This window comes from Netta rufina, assembly GCF_964035555.1.
Source record: "Netta rufina genome assembly, chromosome: W".
Classification (NCBI taxonomy): Eukaryota; Metazoa; Chordata; class Aves; order Anseriformes; family Anatidae; genus Netta; species Netta rufina.
In genome coordinates, this window is record NC_140139.1 from 1,955,377 (window position 1) to 1,980,097 (window position 24,721).

Sequence of the window (24,721 nt, forward strand, 5' to 3'; positions counted from 1 at the left end):
GCTTGTCTGGTGGCTGAATCACAGCCCTTGCTGCTCCGAATGACATGTTGCATCCCAGGAATGCGCCCTAACGGGTTGCGCCTCTTCAAACCCGAAGACCCTCGGATATGTTTTAGAGTCCCTCTTCCGAATGGCCAAGGGCAGCACTGGGGACGTCCAGCTCGGTGCAGAAACCCCACGAGGATGGTTTCTTGGGGCCGAGGCAAACCTTTAGCTGCCTTTTTGTCCCAGGGAGCAGGGAGCCGGAGAGCCGACGTGCTTCTGAGCAAATCGGTGTCAAAAAAACGTGGAAAATGAATAAAAAAAGGTGTGGGGTGGCACTTAGAGCATACAAGCAGACACGAGGTGAGGCTGCTTTGCCTTTTCTTTGCTGTTTAACCTGGAGATGGGGTTTGGATGTGGGAAGGGGTTTGCCCACGTGCTGAATTTTGCAGTTGACGTCCCCGGCGAGCGGAAGGTACCGCAAGGCAGCGAGGGGATGCGGAGATACCGAGCTGATAGGAGCGGTGACTTTCAATCTAATTCAGTCTAATTAAGCCGAGTGCCTCCCTGGTGGGTTTCTGCTTCTTAATTAAAATCCGAGCTCTGCTAAGGCGGGCGCTGCGCTGGTTTTGGGGCAGGGAGCGGGGCGGAGGAGCGGTACCCACCGAGAGCTCTCCTGCAGGGTTTTTATGGCCCTTGGCGTTATAAACACCTTGGCCAGAGGGATAGGAAGGCTGAAATACCAGGGTTGAAATGTGCTCGGTTTCTTTTTCCTTTTCCTTTTTACGCCTCTTGTCATTTGGACCCATCCCAGGTGGGGTGACAACTGGTTCCTCCCTGCACAGTGGCGAGACGAGCCCTTATGTTCCCCCTACCCCACTTTCTTTTTAAAAAGGAAATGAATAATAAAAAAAAAAACAGGGTGTTTTAAGCATGTAAATCCAAATATCGACGTGTTTCATGTGAAATTAAAGCTCTGGTGCTTTCCAGAGCTCAACAGCAGCCACCCTCCAGCCCCGCTGTGCTCGGAGGTTTTAGGGGCACGGTCCCGCGATGCTGGATGGAGGCGAGTGGCTTTGTGGACCCTAAAGGATCCCTTTGCTCAGGGGAAACCCGTTTGATTTTCCAGGCTCTCCGCGCTCTCACGGTGGTATTTTTATTTTTTAATTGGAAAAAAAAAGTGCTCGCAGCCCGGTGCAAAGTTTGGGGTCACGTGGAGTGAATGAGCAGAAGGCAAGCCCGGCTGCTGTTGGCTAAACTTTGCCCAGCTCTCATCTAATCGCTCGCTCGGGCTTTAAATAATGGCCAGGGTGACCCATTTTTTGCTGTCCCTGTGCTAGGGGATGACTGGATGTCGTAGCTGGTGGAGGAAAGCGAGAAAATCTCCGAGACTTCGGTGGGCGAGCGTGGATTTGACTATTGAATCTTTCCATTCATAACTTGGTGAGGTTTCGGCCTCTGGAGGAGGTTTCTCATCGTTACGCATTCCCAGAATCAAGTCTGAACGTTTCTAAAGGAACGAAAACAATTAAAAAAAAATAATAATATAATAATAAAACCATTTCGTGTTCTCCGGTAATATTTTGGGGGCAATCCGCTTGGCAACTCTTTTATCCAGCCTGCCATCTCTCGCCTGAGAAACCTCTTTGATGTGGCTCATTCAGGGGAAAAATGGCATTACACGCCGCCTCAATCACTCAGATGTCAGCGAGGATATTGCCTTGGACTAAGCGGGGGAAATTTGGGAAGGTTCAGTAATGCCGGGAGACGTGACCCACTTTTGGAGAAACGTTTTTTTTTTTTTTCAGACCGCGGAGCTTGTGCCACGCGACGGGGGAGGGCGAAACGTTTCGCTGGGGAGGAATTAGGATTTCCTCCTCTTAATTGTGCTGGCCCTTTTCCAGCTGGAGGACGGGTTTCCCAAACCCCGTTCTTTCGACAGCCGGGTTAAAAGCTTCGAGCAGCTTTACCAAGCAGAGCAGCGCTTTCCCCGGGTTGTTTTAGCAGGACCTGGCTTCATCCTCTGAGAACAAGTTGAAGGGGCCAGGGATCAGGTTGAGCTGCTTCCCGGAGAAAAAGAGCCCTTGTGCAAGGCCGTCCCTTGGGGATTCTCCCCGGGACGGCAGCCGAAATGTCTTTTGGCAGCCGAAATGTGTGATGGAGGCGAAAAGGCTGGGCACGGGCTTAAATTTGGAGAGCCCCTGGGCTCTGCCTGTCTCAATATCCCGTGAGGAAAAGAGGCCAGGGTGTGCATTATTCATCAAAACTGAATCTCAGCGGCTATTATAATTATTTAGTCATTGGTTTGAGGTTATTTTATACTTTATATTAGCCTTATATTCTTTCTATCAGCCTTCTATCACATATATTTTATATATAAATGAAGCGTATGAATACGTGGCGGGCTTTTCTCTGAATTTCTGCAGAAGGGCTGCCCCGAATTTCTCTCACATCCCATGTTTTTTTTGGGGTATTTATCTGTTGGTTCGTGCGTCCTGCTGCTGGCTTTTTCTCCATCCTCCCGCCGGACACGAAGGTGCTGGTGGGTGCCCTACGAGCAGTCGTTTAGCAAGAAAACCGGGTATGAGGCGGACAAGTCTCTGCAGATCCACACGAGAGGCTTGGGGCAGGGCAAACGAGTGCCTCGTCCCGAGAAAACACCCAGAAATACCTTTCTGAAAGCTCCCAGCCCATGGCAGGGCTCTTGCCATGGTGGGGAGGATGAGAAAGGTGGGCTGGTGGACGAAAGCGCGCTGATGGAGGGCCAACGCTTCAAGGGAGAGCTCTTGGAGGCACCTTGGGCGAATTTAAGTGAAAAAAAAAAAATAGCTTTAATACGATTTCTCCTTCTACCTTACTGCTGGAATTCTTTAATTATCGCTACCAAAACGCCTCTTGCTCGACTCCTCAGCGATCGATGCGTTTCCCACCAGTTGTTTAGCAACGAAAAAGCCTCCGGGGTGGCCCCTGAGCCTTTCCAGCTCCGTTTAGACAGGGCTGAAGAAATGAAATCAATTCGTTTCCTTTTCAAACCTCCTTTGGGCTAAGCACGTGCAAAAGTGAGGCTCCGTGAGGCTTTGGGAAGCTGAGTGCTTTGAGAAGGATGCAGTGATTTGCACGACCTCTCCTTTCTGCCTTTTGGGGTTTTATGGTGAGCAAGAAGTGGGGATCCCAAGGGTCCCCTCCTACAGGCGGGTGTCCTCTGGCCAGCTTGGGGACACCGCAGTCCCTTGGGGTGACACAAGCAGGGGGTGGCCCTGATCTCAGCTGGCCCCGTGGGGCAGAAACCACCCCCAAGGGTGAAAATCTCCTTCTGAGAGGCTGCCACTGTTGGAAGTGAGCGTAATAATTAAAAGGCAGCGATCCACAGGTCTCCAAACAGATTTTCTTTTGGTGTGTCTTCTTCGAGACCGTTCGGAAATACTGGACCGTCCTATTTCTTCCAGCCACGTGTAATGAGACTGGCACGAAGCCCACTGCAGAGAGGGGAAAAATAGAAGCATGCTTTCATTTTTGAAGCAAAACACCCAGATATTTGTCCTGGTGCCCACCTTGTCGTTGGCCAACGTTTGTGTGTGAGCCTTTCTAGCTGCCCGGGAGGCTGCGTTAGCGCCCAGCAGCCGAACAAATCCCGTCCCTTCCCGTGTAATGCTGCTCCTAATCGGCCTCCTGCTGAAATCCAAATCAAATCATGAGGCAGGGATTGAGTTTATTCACCAAAACCTCTGCTTCGTCTGGGTGGAATAGCGCGAAAGGCTCCGAGAGCGTTGGGTTGTTCCAGTTGTGGTTGGGTTGGGTGCAAATGTTGATTTTCCCCCTTGGGTTTTGAGCCAGGATTTGGAGCCAGCCACCAAGCCGAGCACAAATAACACAAAAACCACATTGGAAAAGTGTCCCCAAGGGTGGGACACTTGTGCCAGAGGTGAGGTTGTAGAAGTAGAGGCTCTGCGTCCCAGATGGGGACTCCCCTCGGGGCTCGGTTTTGGTCACCCGGTGGCTTTGAGCTCATCCATCTTCCCCAAGAGCTCCTCGTCCTGTCCAGGGCTGGCTTGGAAAAGAGGTTTTGGGGAAAACTGTGAGGAGCTGGTGATTGTGGGAGGTTCAACGTGCTCGGGATGTATCGGTGCTGGGAAAGGATGGAGGTCAGGGATGGAAAAAGGACGGAGGGGAGGATGCTGCAAATGCACATGCACAAAAAAAAAAGTGCTCCCTTTTTTGCACAGCATTATGGATGCTTGAGGAAATGCTTTCAGCTCCGGTCATAACAGCCTCTTCTCCCCAGCAGCTATTCATTTAGGGTGGAAAGGCTTTGGGGTTTCCCAGCTTGGGAACGAGCTTGCGAAGACGCCTTCCCCTCTGCGCGATCCCTTGGCCGTGCGTACGCACGAGGAAAAGCACTTTTATTATTGACATTCCGTAGTTTTGCCATCCGGGCGGACAAAGGGACACGAAACCCACAAAGCTTTTGATTTTGTGGCTGCCTCGAGGCGGGTACGTCCTGATCCCCGACTATTTCGGGCATTTCTGGAACGCCTTTGATCTCCGAGGCGCCGGGAGGAGAGATCAGCCCGGGGAAACTGGGGCGAGGAGCAGGGCACGAGGAAAGGCTGTGCCCGGCTTGTCCTGCTCCCTTCTCCCTAGCAAGGTGAAAAACAGGGCTCCTGGCCATACCACCCGGGGGTATTTGCTATATTTACATATTATTTAACCTTTTAAGACAAGGACCAAACCCCTCTGTTTTGCAACGCTGTCGGCATCGCCTGGATTTGCCCCAAACTCTTGTGTTTTGAGCAAATATTTGAGGTCTCGGCCCCCCACTGGTTATTTCTTTGGCACAGGGGGGAACTTTTAGGCTGCCAGGGCAGAGTATTTATTGAAGTTGGAATTGCAGCGTTTCATAAAAAGCTTCTCAAAGGGGCTTGGAAATTAAATTCCCTGCTTACCTTGAGTTCGTACCCTGCTTTGTTGGTAGCAAGCCAGTTGTATACCTTGTCCGGGAGAGACCTGATTGAAAATCTGCTTGGAAATCAGATTGCTGGCTTATAATTTACCCCCAAAGCTCAAATTAGGACTTTTATTTTCAGGCTGACACAATGTTTTAGCAGCTCTGACTTTACAATGAGTGGTGGATTGTGTCCGTGGGGAATTAATTTATTTCTGACTTAATTTCTTGATGTTTTGAGCTTTTATTATTATTTTTTTCCCCGTCTTTGAGCTTTTCTTTCTTTCTCCCCCTCTGCAGTACACCAGGGTTTGGATTCCTGACCCCGACGAAGTTTGGAAATCGGCTGAAATTATCAAGGATTACAAAGAGGGAGATAAAAGCCTCCAGCTGAAGCTTGAAGATGAAACTGTAAGCTTTTGAACGTTGTTATTCTCTTCGGTAATTGAAACTCTCAAATTAATGGGTGGGGGGAAAAAAAAAAAAAAAAGCCTGAGCCATCTCACATTTTTCAGAAAACATTTTATATGCTTCTCGCTGCCTCAGCTCTTGAAGCTCTCCCCTGCTTGTGTTAGAGGAGGCTGCGAGAAAAGCCTTTGACCCCCCTCAACTCCTTTCAGCCTCTGGCAAAGCTGTGATAGCAGAGCAATTTTATTTTTATGTAGCAGCAGAGATGTTGTTAGGAATATCAGGCTCTGGGGTTTTGCTGCTGAGCAAATTGGAAGGAGCGAGGCTGGTGGCACCTCCTTGAGACTGGCTACTGATGGAAAATCAAATAGGACATGATCCTACATTTAAAAGAATACTTTTTTGGGGGGCTATATTTATTCTTTACGTGTTAAAAATAAATAAATAAGCAGGACAGAGGCTGGGGCAGAGTGGTTGCTGTCTGTCCACCTCCCAGAGCTCGTGGGCTGGGACATCCTATAATTATAGGGGCTGCACGTGGAGTTCACCAGGGGGATTTGGGTGTTTTTTGGGAAGGGAGCAGCCGTGCCATGCACCTGCCACGAGGTGCATCCCACCTGGATGAAGAAAAATGAGTATTTTCGTGAAGAACCTCACCTAAACCAGCTTTCCTCACTGAGCAAGCAGGGTTTCCTTTATCATATAACAGATGACCTGCTCTGTAGCTAAAACATTTTAAGAGAGAGGTCGCTTTCTCCAGTTCGGAAATGCCCCGAGGATGGTGAGCAACTCACGTCCCGTGCCAGCCGCCCGTTTCCACACGGGGAATACTTTTTCTTTCTGACTTAATGGGAAGACGGAGAGCAGGAATGAGGCACACTTGATTAGGCTGCTCTTCAAAACAATTTTGCTTTCAGAGCAGCAAACGCGGGCCAGTTGCAGGACGTCAGCGCGCTGGGCTTGAAAAGGAAGGGATTTGTGGTGAAATGCGTGCCTGGCGTGCTTTGGCTCTGTTGGGGTCAGTCCCTGCCGTGCTCGTTGTCCTCCCCATTTTCTCTTTCCAGCAGGAGGCACGTCGGTGGGTTGTCTGCAACCAAAAAGCACGTCAAAGCCCAGCATCCGCACGTGCCAGTTCAGCCTCCTGTCCCCTTTATCTCTTTTAGAGCTGAAGTTGAGTTTAGATTATTAAATTGAAGTCTTCCCTCCAAGTTATTTTGTGGTTTTCGACTGTAACACGTAGCTTTTTGTTTTAAACCTTGTACCTGTCACTCGTTCTGTTGTACCTTGAGTCAGAGCAGTTTTTTTTTTTTTGGTTGGATCACATCTGTTTCAAACAAGACGCGAAGGGATACAGGAGCTATTTCCTTTAATAATTCCTGCAACACCTTCTTAATGCTTTTCCCCACAAAGCCCTGCCTGGATCCACATCGAGTTGGGCTGAAGAGCATCACCGAAGGGGAACCGTGCAGGTGTGCATCAGATAAAAGGAAAAAATCAGAGTATAAATAACTTCAGGGGAGTCAAAGCTGTTGAAAGCAAGCCTTTTATTCCTGACAGCCACTGTGCATTACCCAACGGGTTAATGCTTCCCTTTTGTCCTTGCATTTTAAGTGAATTTTCACGCGTTTTGTGGCTGCTGGCTGCATACAGCGTGCTCCTTCCCAACGACCAGCTCAGTTTTAAATATCACAGGGGATCCCTGGTGTGCTTGCCATTAAGATGGGAGGCTGAGTGCAAACTCTTGAAAATCGGCCTCGGCTGCGTGGGATTAGAGTACAAAACCAGCCTGAGATCTTCAAACATGTCGTGTGAGCCTGTCCTTGTGCATGTGGGGTGATCCTTGTGCAGTTGACATAGGCAGCGATCCAGTGGTGGTTTCCTTCTGCTTGCAAACTGGATTTCTCCCTTTGGCTGGGAGCTGAGCGTTGGGACCCCTTCCTGAGACACTGATTTATTTACTCCACTGCAAAGGGAGAAAAAAAAAATACACTTTTTTCTTTAGTTGGTGGCTCTGCTGCTCGTTTGGGGCTGGGCCAGGAGCACTTGGCATATGGGCAGCTGTATGCTTCAACGTTATCACCCGGCTCTGCAGAAATTGAAGCAGCAGGGACTCTGCTTCTCCCTGTCCTTCTCCGCCTGAAGGGGTGCAAGGATTTGAGTATTAACGTAGCCTGAATTAAAGATGAGGTGAGAAATCATGCTGCTGGGAAGAATGTGGTTTACTCTGAAATGAGGCTGTCCTTCAAAGAGCATGAAGACGCTTGGATCAGCTGGGGTTTTCTTTATGGTTCCTGTTACTGGCCAAAGGCTTTTTGCCCCAAGCCTGGCCTGAAAACAACCCAGGTGTGCTTGGGTTGGAGTTTCTGGACCATCCCTGTCCCCTAAGACCATCTGTTGGCCATGGCCATCTCCAAGCTCTTTAGCAAAGGGGTTTCTTTTCTGGATCATCCAGGTCCCTGTAAGCATTTAACATCGAAAGTCTTTAATTACAGTTAAAGTAGAAGGTACAGGCATTGCATTTTCTCAAGCTGGAGTTATCCTTGGATAAATTATAAGATATTAAAGGAGCTGTTGGTTTTTGTGTTCTCACGTCCCTCGTGTTTGTCTCTTCAGCTCTACGAGTACCCCATTGACCTCCAAGGCAATGAGCTGCCTTTCCTCCGCAACCCCGATATCCTGGTGGGAGAGAATGACCTGACGGCCCTCAGCTACCTGCACGAGCCTGCAGTCCTCCACAACCTCAAAGTCAGGTTCCTCGAGTCCAACCACATCTACACGTACTGTGGTGAGTATCGTGGTGGGGCCGTGTCCAGGTCTTGTAGGCTAAAGAAGGCTGCTCTCTGAAAATTGATGTTTGAGGACGTCCAAGTGTCCAGACCATGTGTTTATCTCCTGGAAAGCAGCAAGTTAGAGCACAACTACTCAGAAACCTCTTAACACCATGAGCAAGAGGCTGTGCCATGAGTAAGGTCCAGGACTGTGAGTTTGTGGTGGGTGGGAAGCACGCGTGTGGCCATCAAGTTTTGGGTTATACGTATCTGGGGACAGGGGACATAGTACACAACTCTTGGTGGAAAAGCCTTATCAGATGACTTTGAGGCCAAATTAGAGGTCTGTGGAGAAAAAGTAGGACCTAGCAAACCACAGGAGAACAGCAATATGCCAGGAAGATGTCATCCAACTCCATGTCCATGGCGTGTTTTCCTCCCAAAAGAGAGTTTCCTGCTGTAACGGGTTTATAACGGGGACCAGATCTATGGGATTTGGTGTCCCAGAAAATTGCACAATTTATCCAGTCATGAGAAGAATTACAGAACGTAATTCTGTAATTACGTTACGGAAGAGCAGACAATAATGATGTTCGGTTAGCGGCGTTGCTGAGCATTATTTTTTTTTCTGCAAGAGAAGCTCCTTTCTGGAGACCTTTCCATCCAGCATTTGTGATCTCCAAAGAAAATGAGTGTTGATGGCAGAGGTTAGCAGCGTGTGGGTGGAAAAGACTGCAAGACACACCTTTTCTTGATGATTTTTGGGGTCATCAGACTCTAAAATTCAGAGCACGAGGAGGCCAGCTGCAAACTTGGCTTTGTCATCCCTGGGGAGAGAGGCCAGCCAAAATCATTCGAGGCAGCAGTTACCTGTGGATGGATAGCAACAGCTTGCAACCCTTATAATAAAAATAAAATTAGGAAAAAAAAAAGCTGACTCAGCCAGTTTTCTGCAGTTAAGCAGGAGAATATTGAATATTGAACCCTTTTGCTGGCACTTGAGATCATTTTGCTCACAGTGCTGCAGATTAAAGATTCCCCAAGAATCTTTTTCGTGATTCCCCAAGAATCAGTTTGCGTGGCAGGGCATGTACAGCTGTCATGAGGTGGTGCATTGTAGGGTTGTTGAGGAAATGCTTGGCACGTTTCTGTAGAGCACTGCCCTTGAAAAGACGTTAAGCCAGGGGAAAGTCCGCCTTTGCACGATGGAGATTATTTTCTATTCATTTTCTATTTTCTGTTCATTTTTCTCACCAGTTTCATGTGCCTCCTCTGTAGCTATCCTGCAGCTTATTCCCTTGCTATCAAAGCACAGCACTTTGATGGAGATGCCGAGATAAGAACTAGGAGTCTTTCCCATTCCTTTCTCATTTCTTTTCCCCAAGCATCGTATTTAAAAAAAAAAAAAAAAAAAATCAATTGAAACAACTAAGGCAAGCCCTGTAAAGCCTGAAGCATTAACTCCGGGCTTGCTTTGTAACCTATCTGTGTATTTATCTCTTCGAAGGCATTGTCCTCGTGGCCATCAATCCCTACGAGCAGCTGCCGATCTACGAACAAGATGTCATCTACGCCTACAGCGGCCAGAACATGGGGGACATGGATCCCCACATCTTCGCGGTGGCAGAGGAAGCCTATAAGCAGATGGCCAGGTGAGGGCTGCTCAGTCAGATCCCACAGTCGGATCAAAAATAGGGAATTAAACGTGGCAAATGCACGGTTTTGACTTAGGAGGCACCTCTGGTGGGTACCTGGAGATATTTACGGGTCCGCAAAAGCAGCGCCTTCCCCAGATGGATGCAGTGTTTTGCTTTATTTCCGTATTTATCGTGTTGCTGAGGACAGATGTGGGATTTTGCTCTTATCAGATAAGCCGTGATCTGCTTTAGGCAGCTGGGATGCACATGAGCATGGTGGGACTATGAGTGCCTGGGCAGGACTGAGGCCTCTGAGCGTGTTAAATTGGTGTGAAACCATCACTTCTTTGGGTTTTCTTAATTTTCACGTGATTACACGATGTCCACCAAGGGGGATGTCTGCTGCTTGGGGTTAGAGGTGGAATGGGGAGGAGGGGGTGAGGCTTTGGGAGAGTTATCCCACAAGCACAGGAGTGGTGTAGGACCACAGGATTTGCAGAAAAAGCTTCCCAGGGACTGAAGGAGGGATCTGCCCGTCACAATCCCAACTCAAAAAAGAGCATCTGGGTATCAGGTAGCTGATAAAAGGTGAGTTTTTGGCAACTCACTCGAGACTGCACACTGAGGAACCGCCGACCTTGTTCGTTGAGGACGAAGAAGAGCCGCGTTCTTCACCCCAAAACCTCTTGCAAAGCATAAATCCCAGGAGAAGGTCATCTTCCTTGTGCGCCCCCAGGAATTCATGGACAGAGTGGAGATAGGTCAGCGTTTTGCAGAAAATTTCTACGCAGCAAGCTGGAGCAAGCAGGATTTTCCTTGCTGCATTTCCAGCTGCCTGGGGAGAAGGTGCTGAAACGAGCCACGAGGGATTTCAGATCCTTTGTGGGTGTGGGTTGTCGATGGAGGAAATTCTTTTTCCTCCCCCATCTGCAAAAAGCACTGTATAAAAGGGTTATCTACCCCCCAAAACATAAAAAAAAAATAAAAAATTGTGGAGGTAACCCATGCTATTTATTGAAGATACTGCACAAAAAAAGACCTAGGTGAATGCATAGGGTCTTTGGGCGCTGTTTATCTTAAAAATGGGCAACTTCTGTCCTTTTGTTTGAAGGCAGGGTTGGCAATCTCAGTTTATTTCCTTGCTGTTATCATCATTTGGGGAAGTGCAATGCAATTGTACGAAATCCTTACATTTTTATATACTGCTATCCATGCAATTTAACACTGACACGTGCTTTCAGTCCCCACTTCGGGGCTTTAAGGGTGTTCTTGTTATGGTCAGGCTCAATTTGAACAGCGTACTTAAAACGTTTTTAATCTTCCCCTTGCTTTATGGCCACTAATCCTTGGAGCATCCAGGAAGAAGGAGGTTAAACATCACTTCTCCGGCAGAGATGCGGCGAGTCATTGACTCACGCCGCGACGCGGAGAATTAGTGTCGGGCAGGGATTGACCCTGATAATTGCTCCTGGGGTCTGGCTCTGCCCTCGTTTGCTTCAGATATTCTTTTTTTTTTTTTTTCCCTCTTTAAGGTTTTTAGTGTGAGTGGCTTTGCTCTCACTGCTGAGATTGAGATGAAGTTGTTCAGCAGTTGGCTTAAAGCTCTAGCGATGGCTTTCGAAAGAGAAAACAATGAAGACAAGAATGGAAGAGTTCCTATATGACTTAGGTCTGGAGAATACTTCCAAAATATTTCCAAAGGCTCTTGGTTGCATCCACGTGCACCAAGATATCCTCCATCTCTTCTCACCAGTCGAGAACTGCTGGTGGTAGAAAGCATCACTGTCCTGGGGCTCAAACCCTTGTACAACGTCCTGGCTATGGGTTTTATCACTGGGTTTGGTGTCTTTTGGGGAATTGTGGTGTTTTGAGTGAGACAAGCCAGAGGGAGGAAGGAGCCACACCGCTGAACGAGCTCCCCAGGTGGAACTGATCTTGGCCTCCTCCAACCAGTCACGCTCTTGTATCTGAAAAGGCATGGAAAAATGTCAAAATTGGTAACAAAAGGCCTTAATTATGAATCCTAGATTAAAAAAAAGCCCGGGGTACGAAATGTTACCTGGTGGCAGTGCTGATTGGATGCTAAATAATGCATAATTCTGCTCTTTTGAGCTTTATTGGCTTCATTCAAGTGAAGAGACTCCCTGCCTGGTGTGGTTTTCATCTTCTGGCTTAAAGGAAAAAGCCTGGGGCCAAGTTCCCCGAAATGTGCGAACTTGGGCAGTCCTGCTGAGATGTCAGAGAAGGGTAAGAAGCAATAATTACCAAGTGACTTCTAGGCAAGAAGTCCAGCACTGGAAGAGTCCAGACTTCCCTGTTTATTTAATTGCACAGGGGATCAAATGACTTCAGCTATTTCCTAATTTTAGGGTTCAGGGTTTCATCTCCTGGTGTCTCTGTGAACACTTGGTGATGTTCTGGAGATGTTTAGGGTGTCTTTTACGCTTTAGCTGAGAGGCATCACAATTTTCAAGGCAAGGGAGGCGGAGGCACGTGAAGACAGAGGCTGATGGCGTGATGTGAATGTTTTATCAACACGAGGACAGATTGATTTACGAAAGTTTTTCTTCTCTGCTGCCACAGGGACGAGAAGAACCAGTCCATCATCGTGAGCGGGGAGTCGGGTGCTGGAAAGACGGTCTCTGCCAAATATGCCATGCGCTTCTTCGCGACCGTCGGTGGCTCTGCCAGCGAGACCAACATCGAAGCCAAAGTCCTCGCGTCGAGCCCGATTATGGAGGTAAAAGCTGAAATTTCCCTCTGTGCTGCTTGTAGTGATCCCCGTTTCTCTCCTGATGTCTCTAAAATGTCAAGAACTGTGCAGAGAGGCCGTGGCCACTGGGTTTTGCTGGGGAGGAGCCCAGCCTGTGGCTGCAGAGCCACTCCAGAGGGCCTGGATAAAGCTGGTGGTGAAGGAGGGAGTGGGTGTCCTGTAAGGCAAAATAGGAGCGCTATGGCTCTTTGGATGTTGGTGGTGGAATCACTGAAAACGTGGTTTTGCCAGGATTTTTGTAGAATTAAAACACACAGTGACAAAAATGAGCATTTGTACAGCAAGCGAGGTCTTCCCCTAAGCCACACCACTCCTTCATCAGCTCCCAGTGCTCTTCCTTCTGCTGCTGGGAGAGGGATTTCCTCAAATCCTCCCGTGACTATTTATGCAAAGCTGATTGCAAATTTAACGTTTAATTTCGTGTCACGCAGGCAATTGGGAATGCAAAAACAACGAGGAACGACAACAGCAGTCGCTTTGGGAAGTACATTCAGATCGGCTTCGATAAAAGATACCACATCATCGGTGCCAACATGAGGACGTACCTGTTGGAAAAATCCAGAGTCGTGTTCCAGGTGAGGAGACCTTTCTTTTGGGGGCTGTGCTCAGGGAATTCAATAGTCTGGGTCTTCTCTTTGCGTTAAACAAGTCACCTTGCTGAGGGAACATTTGATTGCGTGTCGGTTTTGGAGTCTAAATTCAACTGTGAGATATCGGCAAAATGTCCCAAGACTTTTTTTTTTTTTTTTTTTTTTGGGTTTAATTTTTCCTGAAATGATCAGTATTTCATACAATCAGTATTTCATGGCATTCCTTCTTTGAAATGCAGAAGTTATTTGAGCTCCACGGTTGTACTGATAGCCCCATTTGTCAGCGCAAGCAATCCTAGAAGCCAGTCTGCTCTTTTTTTTTCTTTCTCTTTTCCTCCAATCTTTCATCTCCACACCTTCCCAGAGGCCGCTCTATGGATTCGTTAGGTGGGATTAATGCAAGACATCCCTCCCAGCTTTGCATTACTGCAGGCAGATATCGCATATAATGCTCATAAACGTGTCAGTCAGCGGAGAATGCCCCACTCCTTCATCCTGAAGGTTGGGAAAAAAATGCTGCAACCTCTTCTCCCCCCATTAACTCATTGTTTGCCCCCCACAGGCGGAGGACGAGCGCAACTACCACATCTTCTATCAGCTTTGTGCCTCGGCGAGTCTCCCAGAGTTCAAAGACCTTGGACTCAGTGAGTATTTCCACCTCCCCGTGCAGTCCCAGCGTGACAGGAAAGCACGACGGGGTTAGAAATTTGTAAAGATCTGTGTTTTAAACGAAACCTGAGCGTGGCTTGATCTGGCCGGCTTCTTGGCAGGAGCACTTTTGTCCTTTGAGTCTGTTAACCTCCCAGATCCGCTGTCAATGGTTAACCCAGGACGCATCCCGAGTTGTTGTGCCTTTTTTTCTTTGTTTTTGTCCCGTTTCCCCACTGTGATTTCACAAGCACAAGCTGCCAGTGGAAATCTGAGTCTTTTTCAACGTGGCTTTGTAAAAAAAGGAGAGCTCCCTGCTGCATCGCCCAGGGGGTCTTGATGCTGCTGTGCAGCTCTCAACCTCAGCTCTCAAGGGAGAAGGAGAAATGGCAACAGCTGGCACCGCAGGAGGCGGTGGGCACGGGGCTGCTGTCCCACGGGGCACTTGTCTGGAGGAGAAGCCTTTTAGCATCATTTCTACTCAAAATTTGATGATGTCGGTGTGTGTAGTTTCCAGCTGTGCTCTTCCACGCTGCTTCTGCATTTGCTTAAAACGCAAAAAAAAGAAATGATTCTCTGCAAAAACATCAAGCTCTGTCTTTGGTGTTTTCTCCCCTTTTTACTAAACGGAGCAGGATGTTTGCTTTCCCATATCAAAAGCAGGAGCTTTTGCTTCTCCTCGGAGTCTCACACACACAAAGAACTGCTGTTTCCCTGGTTTATACTGCAAAATGCTGGAAAAAGAGTCTCTAAATTTACCTGAGCCCAGCAAAGCGATCCAGTAAGCTGGTTCTTCAGGTAGGGCGATGCACGAGATGTGCCAAAGAGTTGAATTTTAAGTTGGCAAGTAAATATGTGACTTAGCATGTGGGAGCTGGCGTGCATCACAGCGCCCTTTCCAAGCCTGATATTGCCCTGAAATAACTTCGTAGGGCACGGATGCTTGGATGGGGTCACGGATGCTGACTCTGCTGGCGTCTCTCCATGCCCTTTGCCCCCTGTGTCCGAGGCATTATGCTGAGAAGGTGCTAAAATGCTTGAAGCTGTCACGAGTAGGTAAAAATATTTAAAACTATTTAAAAAATATATCAAAAGTAGGAGATAAAGGTAGGCAGCTCCTAAGTCAGATGAAAGCTTTGATCCAGCAGGCTGGGGATGAGGCAAGGCAGCTGCGGTGGGCGAGTGCTGCTCGCTGAGGCTTTTTCATTTCTTCTCTTTTAGCCTGTGCTGAAGACTTTTTCTACACTTCTCAGGGAGGCAGCACATCTATCGACGGCGTGGACGATGCTGATGACTTGGAGAAAACCAGGCACGCCTTCACCCTGCTCGGTAAGGGGCTGCTTGGAGGCTTCCCAGCAGCAGTCTCAGTATTTTGCCTGAAAAAAATCCATCTCCTCCATCTTTCTTTTGATCTACTCCTGAAGGTGTTGCCAAAATGTCAGATTTGGGGGCTTGTCTCTGCCCCAGCCTGGCTCACCTCCAGTTAATTAACGCCAAGCAGCATCTTTGGCTTTGTGCACGTTCACAACAGTGGCCAAAATGCTTTGATACAACCGTTTCTGTAAAGAAATAACAGCACGCGAGGGGCTCCTCTGGCATCTGAGCTGTTGTTTTGGAGCCATGAGGTGAGGATGAGTTTGTTGGGACACAAAATCAGTAGCCCAGGCAGGAAATAAAGCACCACGAGGGCTTCAAAATGAACGGAAAATTGCAGTTCGTGTCGTTTTGTCGTGAAAACCAGTTGTCGATTGCTCCCCTAGGAGTGAAGGAGTCTCACCAGATGGCCATTTTTAGGATAATCGCTGCCATCCTGCACCTAGGAAATTTGGAAATTGAGTCGGAGCGGGACGGCGAGGCCTGTAGCATGTCGGTAGGTCACCAGTGGGAGTGGGGAGCTTTGTGTGCTCGTCCATCAGCCCGTGCCGGGTGTGCTGTGCTTTGAGCAGTGCCCTTTTGTCTCTAGTCCTTTTCCTCCTGGCATTATTTCCTGTCTGATCCATTTTTTCTTGGGAAATGGTGCCTCATTTCTCCTCTTTAGCCATCCCATAAGCAATACAAAGGTTTTTTTGCCTTGGTATGTCCCAAATCAGCTTTTTGGCTTTCTTAAAAGTCTTGGTGCATGCCGTAATGGGAAGGAAAAATCAATTTCCTACAACCACGTTGCTACTGGCAAAGCCACCAGGATCCAGGACTCAAGGGAGGGTGGCACAAGCTGCCAAGTATTTCAGTTAATTAGCAAGAATAAATAAGTTTAAAGATGCCTTAGCAGGGATTTTTCCCTTTCTGTGTGTTGGCTCAGGGTTAAAAATAAATAAATAAAGAGATGATACGGAGAGCACTGTCCTATCAATTATCATTGCATCCCAGACTGGGTCGTTTGTTCCTAATTAAAGTATTTAAATGGGCTCTGCACACGTTTTAGCGTTACCCTTGAGATAATGCGGCGTGCAATTAGCGGGATGCTGGGGGTAATTTGCCTGGTATTTAGTCGTATGGATATGTAAAACTGGCCTGCTCCAACGAGGTTGAGTTGTGTAATGGAGTTCATGGTGTTTAATTGCCTTCAGATGGAACTGTGTGGTATTAAATGAACGCTGTTATGACTTGGAATCCGGGGTCCAAAATGTATTGCAGCAAAAAACCACCCCAGAGGTATTTTAAAATGCATTTTGCTCCCCATTCTCAAACCCTTCCGTACAAACAAGTATCTAACGGGAAATAATTGCTTTTCTTTTGATAGATATTATTACACCGAGTTAGAGGGAAATTGATTTCTCCTTGTCCAAAAGTGCCGCCTTAGCATAATAAAGCCTCCCCACCGCCATGCTTTATTGGGGGGAAAAAAATAGAATGCACTGGAGAAAATTGTTTGCTTTTCATTTCATTGATCATGTAAAACGGTGCCTTCTGGTAATGCCAATTTTGCAGGTTTGTTATTCAAAAATTGAGTTAGTCTGTAAGAGGTATTGCGTGCCTAAGGCCTATCAGGGGGCTTGCTGAAGGATGGTTTTCGGGTTGGGAGGCGCGTGTGGGTGGTACGGTGGGCAGAGGGTGGCCTCTCCTCTCCAAATCTTGGGTTGGAAGAGTCAGCCCCCACTCCTCTTGCCTTCTGCTTGCCCGCAGAGCGAAGACGAGCACTTGAACCACTTCTGCGGCTTGCTGGGCGTGGAGCAGGGCCAGATGCAGCACTGGCTTTGCCACCGCAAGCTGGTCACCACGGCCGAGACCTACGTGAAGAGCATGTCCGTGCAGCAGGTGGTCAACGCCAGGAACGCCCTGGCCAAGCACATCTACGCCCAGCTCTTCGGCTGGATCGTGCAGCACATCAACAAGGCCCTGCACACCACCGTCAAGCAGCACTCCTTCATTGGCGTGCTCGACATCTACGGGTAGGCCTGCTTTCCGCTTCCGAGGCCCCAAAACGAGCACTCTTTGATATATTTCACCCTTCTGGCAGAGCATCCTCGACCTTGGCTTGCAGGAGGGGATAAGAATAATAGAAAGGGGTGGAAAAAAGCACAGTCGTGAAGTGCAGTTGGCAGTTTCACCTGTTTCTGCTTTAGATTGTGCAACCCTGACCCCAAAAGTGGGTGTTCAGACCTCCTTCAGCACTGGCTTTCAGGATTTCTCTCCTGCACCATTCAATGATGTTCAAGCCTAAAGAAGAGCTGGGCTGAAGGTGAAGATGTGGGGACAGACAGGCTCCTGTGCTGGGGTCGCTGTGGGGAGACGGGGACTTTCCAATTGTGGGGTGCACAAGGAAAGAGGCCTCCTGGGTTTATTCCCTCTTCAACCTTGTCCCCTTTCTGTCCCTTTGGGGAGCAATGAAAAGGGAGCAGTGGGGCAGTAGTGACCCACTGTGGTCCCTTAATATACCAAGATGCTTGGTTACCCCTATTTTGGAGGTGGGGTGGGATGGACAAGCTGTAGCCACTCCAGGAACTGCTCCCTGACCCGTTGCCGTGCTTTCTCAACCCCACATCACCTAATTGCAGACTCCTCGTACAGTCTGTCAGACCCAGGTAAACCTGAAATTCCCAACGAAATCCTGCCCAAGGGGTTCTGGGCCACCTACAGAAAGCTTCTGTGGCTGCAATACCAGTTGAGTTACTGGAATTCCTCTGCATGAAATACCACGTAGGATTTCTACAGTTGCTGGCTTTTGGGATGGGGAGTTCAACCTTAAAAAAAAAAAAAAAAAAAAAAAAAAAAAAAAAAAAAAAAAAAAAAAAAAGGTCCTTGAAAAAAAAACCAACCCTGCTCCTTTCTCCCTTTTTTTGCACTTCAATTCTCCAAGGGCTGATGCATTTTATGGATGTTACACCTGGCAATGACTGTTTGATAATTGCTTCGTGGGGATAGCAGGTCTTGGCCCTGGAAAGTACTAGCCACCATTTATTTTTTGAGGGAAAAAAGGGCTTAATTCAGTGCTTTTAAGACTTCTTTTTTTCTGGCTCTTACAGCACCTATTACCTGAGCAATTACTTCGCAGCACATTAATCACTGCAGCAGCTTATTCATTTAGCACGGAGAGCTTTGCCACTTTTTCCCTTAGGTTAATCCTTACAGGCATTTTTCAAAGACCTCCCCTCTCTCTCCTCCCCACTGCGCCTTAGAAATAACATAATTCCCCGTGGTAGCTGAAAAATGCCCTTTTATCAGAGCAAGCCCAGCTCCCCCAAGCTGCCCTGTGAAGAACGTGTTGGAGCTGGAGCTGGAAGCTCCAGTTCTGCCTTCGAGGGGTCTTTTGCTCACACGTATCCAGTGTTTGTGCTACCAGGGCTGCAACGCTGAGGCTATAATTATGAATTTAATATTTCCTGTGCTCCATTGAATTACACGGAAAATAATGTGTTGGCTCCCTTAAAATAGCAGCCACTCTGTCGCTTTTGCAGGAAATATATTTGGACTTGATATTTAATATTATTTTTCCCAAGAGATTCTGTTAGATTTCTTACCTCCTTCAGCGCTACTGCCCGATGGGCAAGAGGCTACGGTTGTACCAGATATCTGATACACCCTTAAACCTCTTGAATCCCTTGAGTTGTGGCGATATTTTGGGGAACGAGGACTAAAATGTAGATCTGGGATGAGAGCGACGTGAAGAGACGGGTGGCTAACCGGCCTTCCCTGTCACACAGATGATGCTGTTGCAGAGTAAAGTAGATTTTTAGATGAAGCAGTGCTTCCTGCTGATTTATTCATTGCTTTGCAGGTTTGAAACTTTTGAAGTGAATAGCTTCGAACAGTTCTGTATCAACTACGCCAACGAGAAGCTCCAGCAGCAGTTCAACTCGGTAAGGTCGGCTTGGAAACCTTCCACAGAACTTAGCAGAAAATTCAGCAAGGCACGGCTGGCTTCCACTTAATGGCATTTACCTGCAGCCTGACAAGAATTCATGGCCAGCATGCGTGCGGTCCCTGTGATACCATCTCCTGGGCAATGATTATGCTAAGGAATTGCACTAAATATTCAGATCAAGTCGAAAACGGTGCTTGGTTGGTTTATAAGATGGATACTGGTAGCAGACTTGTAAGTGGCTTTTGCAGAGCTCCACTGGTTTTTGAACAGATAGAAAGTTTGTGCTTTTCCCCCTTATTCATTTATTTATTTTTGCATAGTTTCAGTCCTCACCGGTGCTAAATTTTTTTGGTCTTGTGCCGAGTCTGGATTTCCAGTGGAAACCTTCCCATGAAGTGTCTCTTAAGCCACTGCAACTAAAACTCTGAGACTCTAGGACCGGACACACTTCCCATTTTTCTTGTGACACAAAAACCCCTGAGATTCTTCTGTTTTATTAGATACAAGCACCTACCTGCACTGAAAATGAATCCATTAATGGGTCGTCATCTGCTTTTGCTGTAAGCAGGGAAAAAAAATTACTGCTATTTTCAGGCTATGAGGCAAAACTTGTTAAGTTTGAGCAGCTATGGGGGTAGTTTGGCGCTTTGGACCTGTATCATGTGCACAGACACGAACATTTTTTGAGATATCTAATGCATCAGATCACTGCTCCTAAAAATGAGAAGTAAATTAGGGATTGTATTTGCACTATTCATATCTTTCTTAGTATGTCCAATGATCACTTCTGAAGCTTATAAATTCAAACTCAGAGATGATATGTTTGAAGAGATTTTAAAAAGCTATCTTTGAAGAAAAAATGCGTTTGATTTTTTTTTTTTTTTTTTTTTTTAAATGTGCTTAGAGTATCTCAGAAATAGCCACAGACAAATTATCTGCTTGGGCAGAGGTCTGAGATGTATAAACCAGGCAAAGATTTGATTTTTTTAAAATAATCTGCAGTGGAAATGTTCCTGAGCTGGTCAGATACTGATGCTGATATCTCCTCTAGGACGATGGGTACATTTTGGGAAACTCTGCTTCAGGGCACAAGTGCTCAGCCTTGGCTTGTGAATCTGCTGCAGGTCACTGGTTTCATCAGTGGAGCACCAGGAGAGAGGGATTTTGAGAAGCCCAACATTTGTATTTCAATGCCATACCAGTATACGGCTTCCACTTGAGTGTACTGAGAGTTTCAGTAGTTTTCAACTGAAAAAAGTGCTTTTTTTCTTCCTGCCTCATGGTTTCCTAGCATAATACTTAGGTTTTCCTTGCCAGAAGCTAGTTTCTATGAGTTGTTAAAGCACTGAAGGAAAGCTTTGCTCGGGTGGGGACAAATGGGCAAAGGGGGAAGGGGCTGGGGTCACGGTCACTAACTCTGTGGTTTGGCCAACCTCAGCACGTGTTCAAGCTGGAACAAGAGGAGTACATGAAGGAGGGAATCCCTTGGACTCTCATCGACTTCTACGATAACCAGCCCTGCATAGACCTCATAGAGGCAAAGCTTGGGATCTTGGACCTGCTGGATGAAGAGTGCAAGGTAGAGAGGACGAATCCTCTTTATTTTTATAAGATGTTATTAAAGAAGGGCTTTACCTATGGTATTTTACAAAGTGTGAACGTGTTCAAGCGTTCGTGGCTTGGGTAGGCTGTTGGCATTTGCTTTGCTTTAGCACCATTTGGTTAACCTGGGTGCCTGATCTCACCGTGTGATGCCAGGGCTCGTGCTCCTGGCCCAGGGACAGCCCTTGCTTGCAACTCTTTATTCCCTCAGTGTTGTTCAGGAGCTGGAGTTCCTCCTTGCCTCGACGTTTGTCTTGTCCCAAGGGAAAATCGAGTTTTCTCGTGATAGCTATTTGGGTAAAGGCAATGATATTTAGACTTCAGACTCTGGAATTTGTGTTTCTGTGGCCCTTGGTGCATGGGCAAAGTGCACCTGGGAGGGTCTTCTGTTTGGTTAACCACGTGTCCTTGAGGGACATCAGCCACTTAACAGCGACTTGCTGAAGGCGATGATGTGTCTGTTTTGCAGAAGACAGAAAATGCATGTCCTCTGTGCTCCTTTGGGGTAGAGAAACGGGACCTGGGATGACCTGTAGGAGTCCTGCTGCATAGGCTTCTTCTTCAGCTCTCTGAAGTTGCTTGTGGTGTTGCAGCAATTTCTATGCAACGGCAGTAACACGGGCAACTTCGCTGTAAAATCTGCCTATCACTTCTTTCACATGTGCCTTTTTGACCAAAAACATGTGAAACACATCATCCACACCCCCCCCCCCTTCCTCACTCCCAAGATCAAACTCCAATTATCTTGGTATTTACCTGTCACCGGGTTATGCTGCAATTAGTCACAGGCACTTATTACGGGCCCTCTAATCGGCTCTTTTATAATAACCCTCAACCCTTCTCCAGCTTTATAAAAATTTCAACAAGCTGTCAACCAAAAGCACTGGTTTCTAGATGGAAACCTTCACCCCCACAGCACCACTTCACCTTTCCGTGGGCTCGCCGTGCCGTCGCGAAGGAGCCCGGCAGCTTCTGCCGCAGCCCTGCAGAGAGACGGGGGCAGCGCTACAATTAGGATAATTGCAAGTCACCTCGTTAAGCACGTACAGCAGCCTGTAAATGTACTCCGGGACCAAAATGGCATCGAGGGGAGTCCTGGTAACATAATGAAGCATTAGCGCAAAAGGCGGAGGGTTTGTCGCTAGAGTTCTTGCTTTGCTGTATGGATTTTTGGGTATTTATTTTTAATGGGAGGTTAGAGAGGGGGTGGCTGGCTCTGTGCTGAAGAAGTTCAGCTAACGAAGGTCCTAGACCTTTGATGGGTAATGAGAGACTTGTCACCGTCTGGAGAAGGGACCCAGGAACAATAGAAATGGTAATCAGCAAGAAAAGAGAAGGCTCTCGAATCATAATTGGAGTTATAGGGACTCAACTTATCTCATGAAAAGAAACGATAAAACCCTCTGGCTGTGTAAAAACAAAGAGCTTTAGGATATGTAGTGTTTACTTTTTTTTTTTTGTTTAGACTACTCTGTGGTCTTATGAGTTGGAAGTTGTTGTAGAGTTATTGGTGTTGGAGGTGGCACCTGGAGATCATTTGGTGCAACCTCTAGTTATCACAGAATCACCTAGGTTGGAAGAGACCTCCAAGATCACCCAGTCCAACCTCTGACCTAACACTAACCAGTCCTCCACTAAGCCATATCACCGAGCTCTACATCTAAACGTCTTTTAAAGACCTCCAGGGCTGGTGCCTCCACCACTTCCCTGGGCAGCCCATCCCAATGCCTCACAACCCGTTTGGTAAAGAAGTTCTTCCTAATATCCAACCTAAACCTCCCCTGGCAGTTATGTCCATGGTCTGCCCAGGAAGCCTTATTTCTCCATGAAATTGTGACCCTTTATCCTCTGTTAAGCGACTTTGGAGTCCTCAAAGAGTCTTTTATGCACTGGAGAGTCACTTGCCTGGATCTGGTGCTTTTAGGAGCTCTTGGTTTTGCTTTTTTTGAGTTAGGAAGGCATGTAGGAGACTTGCTCTGGATATCTGGGACAGCTTTAGTGCCTGGTTGTCCTCGCTGTGCTGACTTTGGAGAGGACAGCGGACTCCCCAGGAAGGCTTTGAAGGCTTTGAGGTTGGAGGGATCATGTGAAGAGTGACTTCAGTGCCCTGGAGAGGAGGAGCTGTGTCCGGACTCATTTTCAAGAGACTTAACTTATCCTTGGAGGAAATAGAAAATTCTCTAAGAAATGCAGCAGGGTCTCTGCATCAAAGCTGGATGAAGTTTATTGCTTTTCAAGCTAAGAAAAGCAAGAAACCCCTTGCTGTGAGTGCTATCCATCCTCCACACGCTTCCCAAGCGTCATTCAAGTGCTGTTTGGAGTTGCCGTGGGTAGCCAGGTTTCTCTGGAAGGTGTCCCCCTACTTTCTTGCTTTTATCTATCCTGTTGGGATGGGAATGGAAAAAAATCACAGATAAAAATTCTGTTAGCATGACCCCATTTAAAGGGGTTTGATCAGGAGCAGGCTGGTTGGGAAGGCTGACGTGTCAATCCCGATGTCTGCATCCCAGTATTTATGATGAATTTTTCTGCTGAGCTGTGGTGTGACCCTGAGGCTGCTAGAGGAGGACGTGTCTAACCAAAGCCGTGAGCTCCTGCGTGTTCTCAAACTCCCTTGTAGCTCCCTTTTTGTGTTTTGTGGCACGTTGCCATCACATTATGCTGTTGACGTCCCAAATGCGTCTTCTAATTCTGCTCAAAAGATGATCTTTAACCTTCCCCGTGTCCTTCTGTCGAGTGTTAGAAGCATGAGGGCTGCTTCTAATGGACCAGCTATCAGCCCTGCTTGTCTCTCCGCGCTGCTGTGAACTCGGGGATCTGAGCAAATGCGTTTTCCTTGTCTTGCCTCGTTAGGTTCTTGAACATCAGAAACCAGCACGTCGCCTTCCCCTACCAGGCGGTTTGATCCAGGGGGGATTTCTGCTCCACGAGCAGATACACGTGGCTCCGGAGCACGGAGGGAGGCTCTTTCCAGGATTTAACATATGTAGAAGGGATAAAAACAAAAATTTAAAGAATTTGTGTTTTAAGAGTGGGACCTAAATATTGTTTTAATGGACCTCCAGTGCTTATCTGGTCGTCCTGCTGGAGGTGGTAGTGGTGGGAATCTCACCCTGCAGTCTAAGCAGCTCCAAACACCTCCTCAGCTGCCTCGTGGTCAGGGTAGGTTCTTAACCATGGGATGCCTCTGAAAATAAGGGGTCAGGCTTGAGCCTAGACACTGCCCCTGGCTTCAATGACTAAGTTTGAGGTGGATTGCGACAGCTCCTGGCAGCTCGGAGGATGGTTATGAGGACGGGAGGTGATGCTGGCCAGGATTCGGCCCCTATCAGGTGCTTCTCAGGCAGCTAAAAATACCCAGGCTGCACAATGGTGAGCAGGGAGCGGCGTGGAAGCGGTGAAACCCTCTTTCCAGGAGGCAGGAGGGAAGCTTTTGAAGTTCGTCTCTGAGATAAGCAGGTTTCTCAGCAGAGTGGCTGGCCTGGAAGAGAGCTGGAGCAAGGTAAATCTGCTTTCCACAGAGCCCGGCAGCTCAGGTGGCTGCGATATCCCTGCACTGCACCCGTGGCTCGGTCCCAGAGAGCCTAATAAATACTCCAGAGAGGGTGTTTGCATCAATTATAATGCAAATAAATATGTTAAAGATAAAGAAATAAAAAACCTGCATTTATATAGCTGCATAGTTTAAACATGCACATCAACCTTGCATCACTAAAACGCGCATAACTGCATAAATAAATGCTTTTTAATATTTATATGTGATCTATACATAACAATTGGCTACGTTTACAACTGGAAAGTATGAAAATAGTTCTGGGATCCCATTTCTCGCCGATGGAGTGGGCAGGAACAGCTTGGCCCTGGGTCCCCTTCTGGCAGGTTTGGGCTTCAGAGAAGCATAAGGAAATATTCATCATCTGCCTCCAGTTGTCCTTCTTGCTTGCCGCTCCTATTTCCTTGGTCATTTTTCTTACAAAGGTCCATATAAAGATCTGATGGATGATCAGAGCTTTTCCTGACTCTGCGCAATTGTTCTGTGTTTTATCAGCTTTGTCCTATCCAATTTTAA

The 24,721-nt window shown here is 47.5% G+C and overlaps 1 protein-coding gene across 1 annotated transcript in view; it reads left to right on the plus strand.

Moving 5' to 3' along the window:
• MYO5B (myosin VB) overlaps positions 1-24,721 on the plus strand; it is a gene marked incomplete at both ends in the record, with an annotated part of 68,756 nt that overhangs the window by 3,040 nt on the left and 40,995 nt on the right. Inside the window, 11 exons of the mRNA XM_084304521.1 lie at positions 5,225-5,335; positions 7,946-8,117; positions 9,608-9,752; positions 12,321-12,477; positions 12,942-13,085; positions 13,663-13,744; positions 14,970-15,077; positions 15,509-15,618; positions 16,872-17,137; positions 18,964-19,045; positions 20,489-20,629. Coding sequence (XP_084160647.1) covers positions 5,225-5,335; positions 7,946-8,117; positions 9,608-9,752; positions 12,321-12,477; positions 12,942-13,085; positions 13,663-13,744; positions 14,970-15,077; positions 15,509-15,618; positions 16,872-17,137; positions 18,964-19,045; positions 20,489-20,629 — 1,518 coding nt within the window. The remainder of the gene's footprint in view (positions 1-5,224; positions 5,336-7,945; positions 8,118-9,607; positions 9,753-12,320; positions 12,478-12,941; positions 13,086-13,662; positions 13,745-14,969; positions 15,078-15,508; positions 15,619-16,871; positions 17,138-18,963; positions 19,046-20,488; positions 20,630-24,721) is intronic.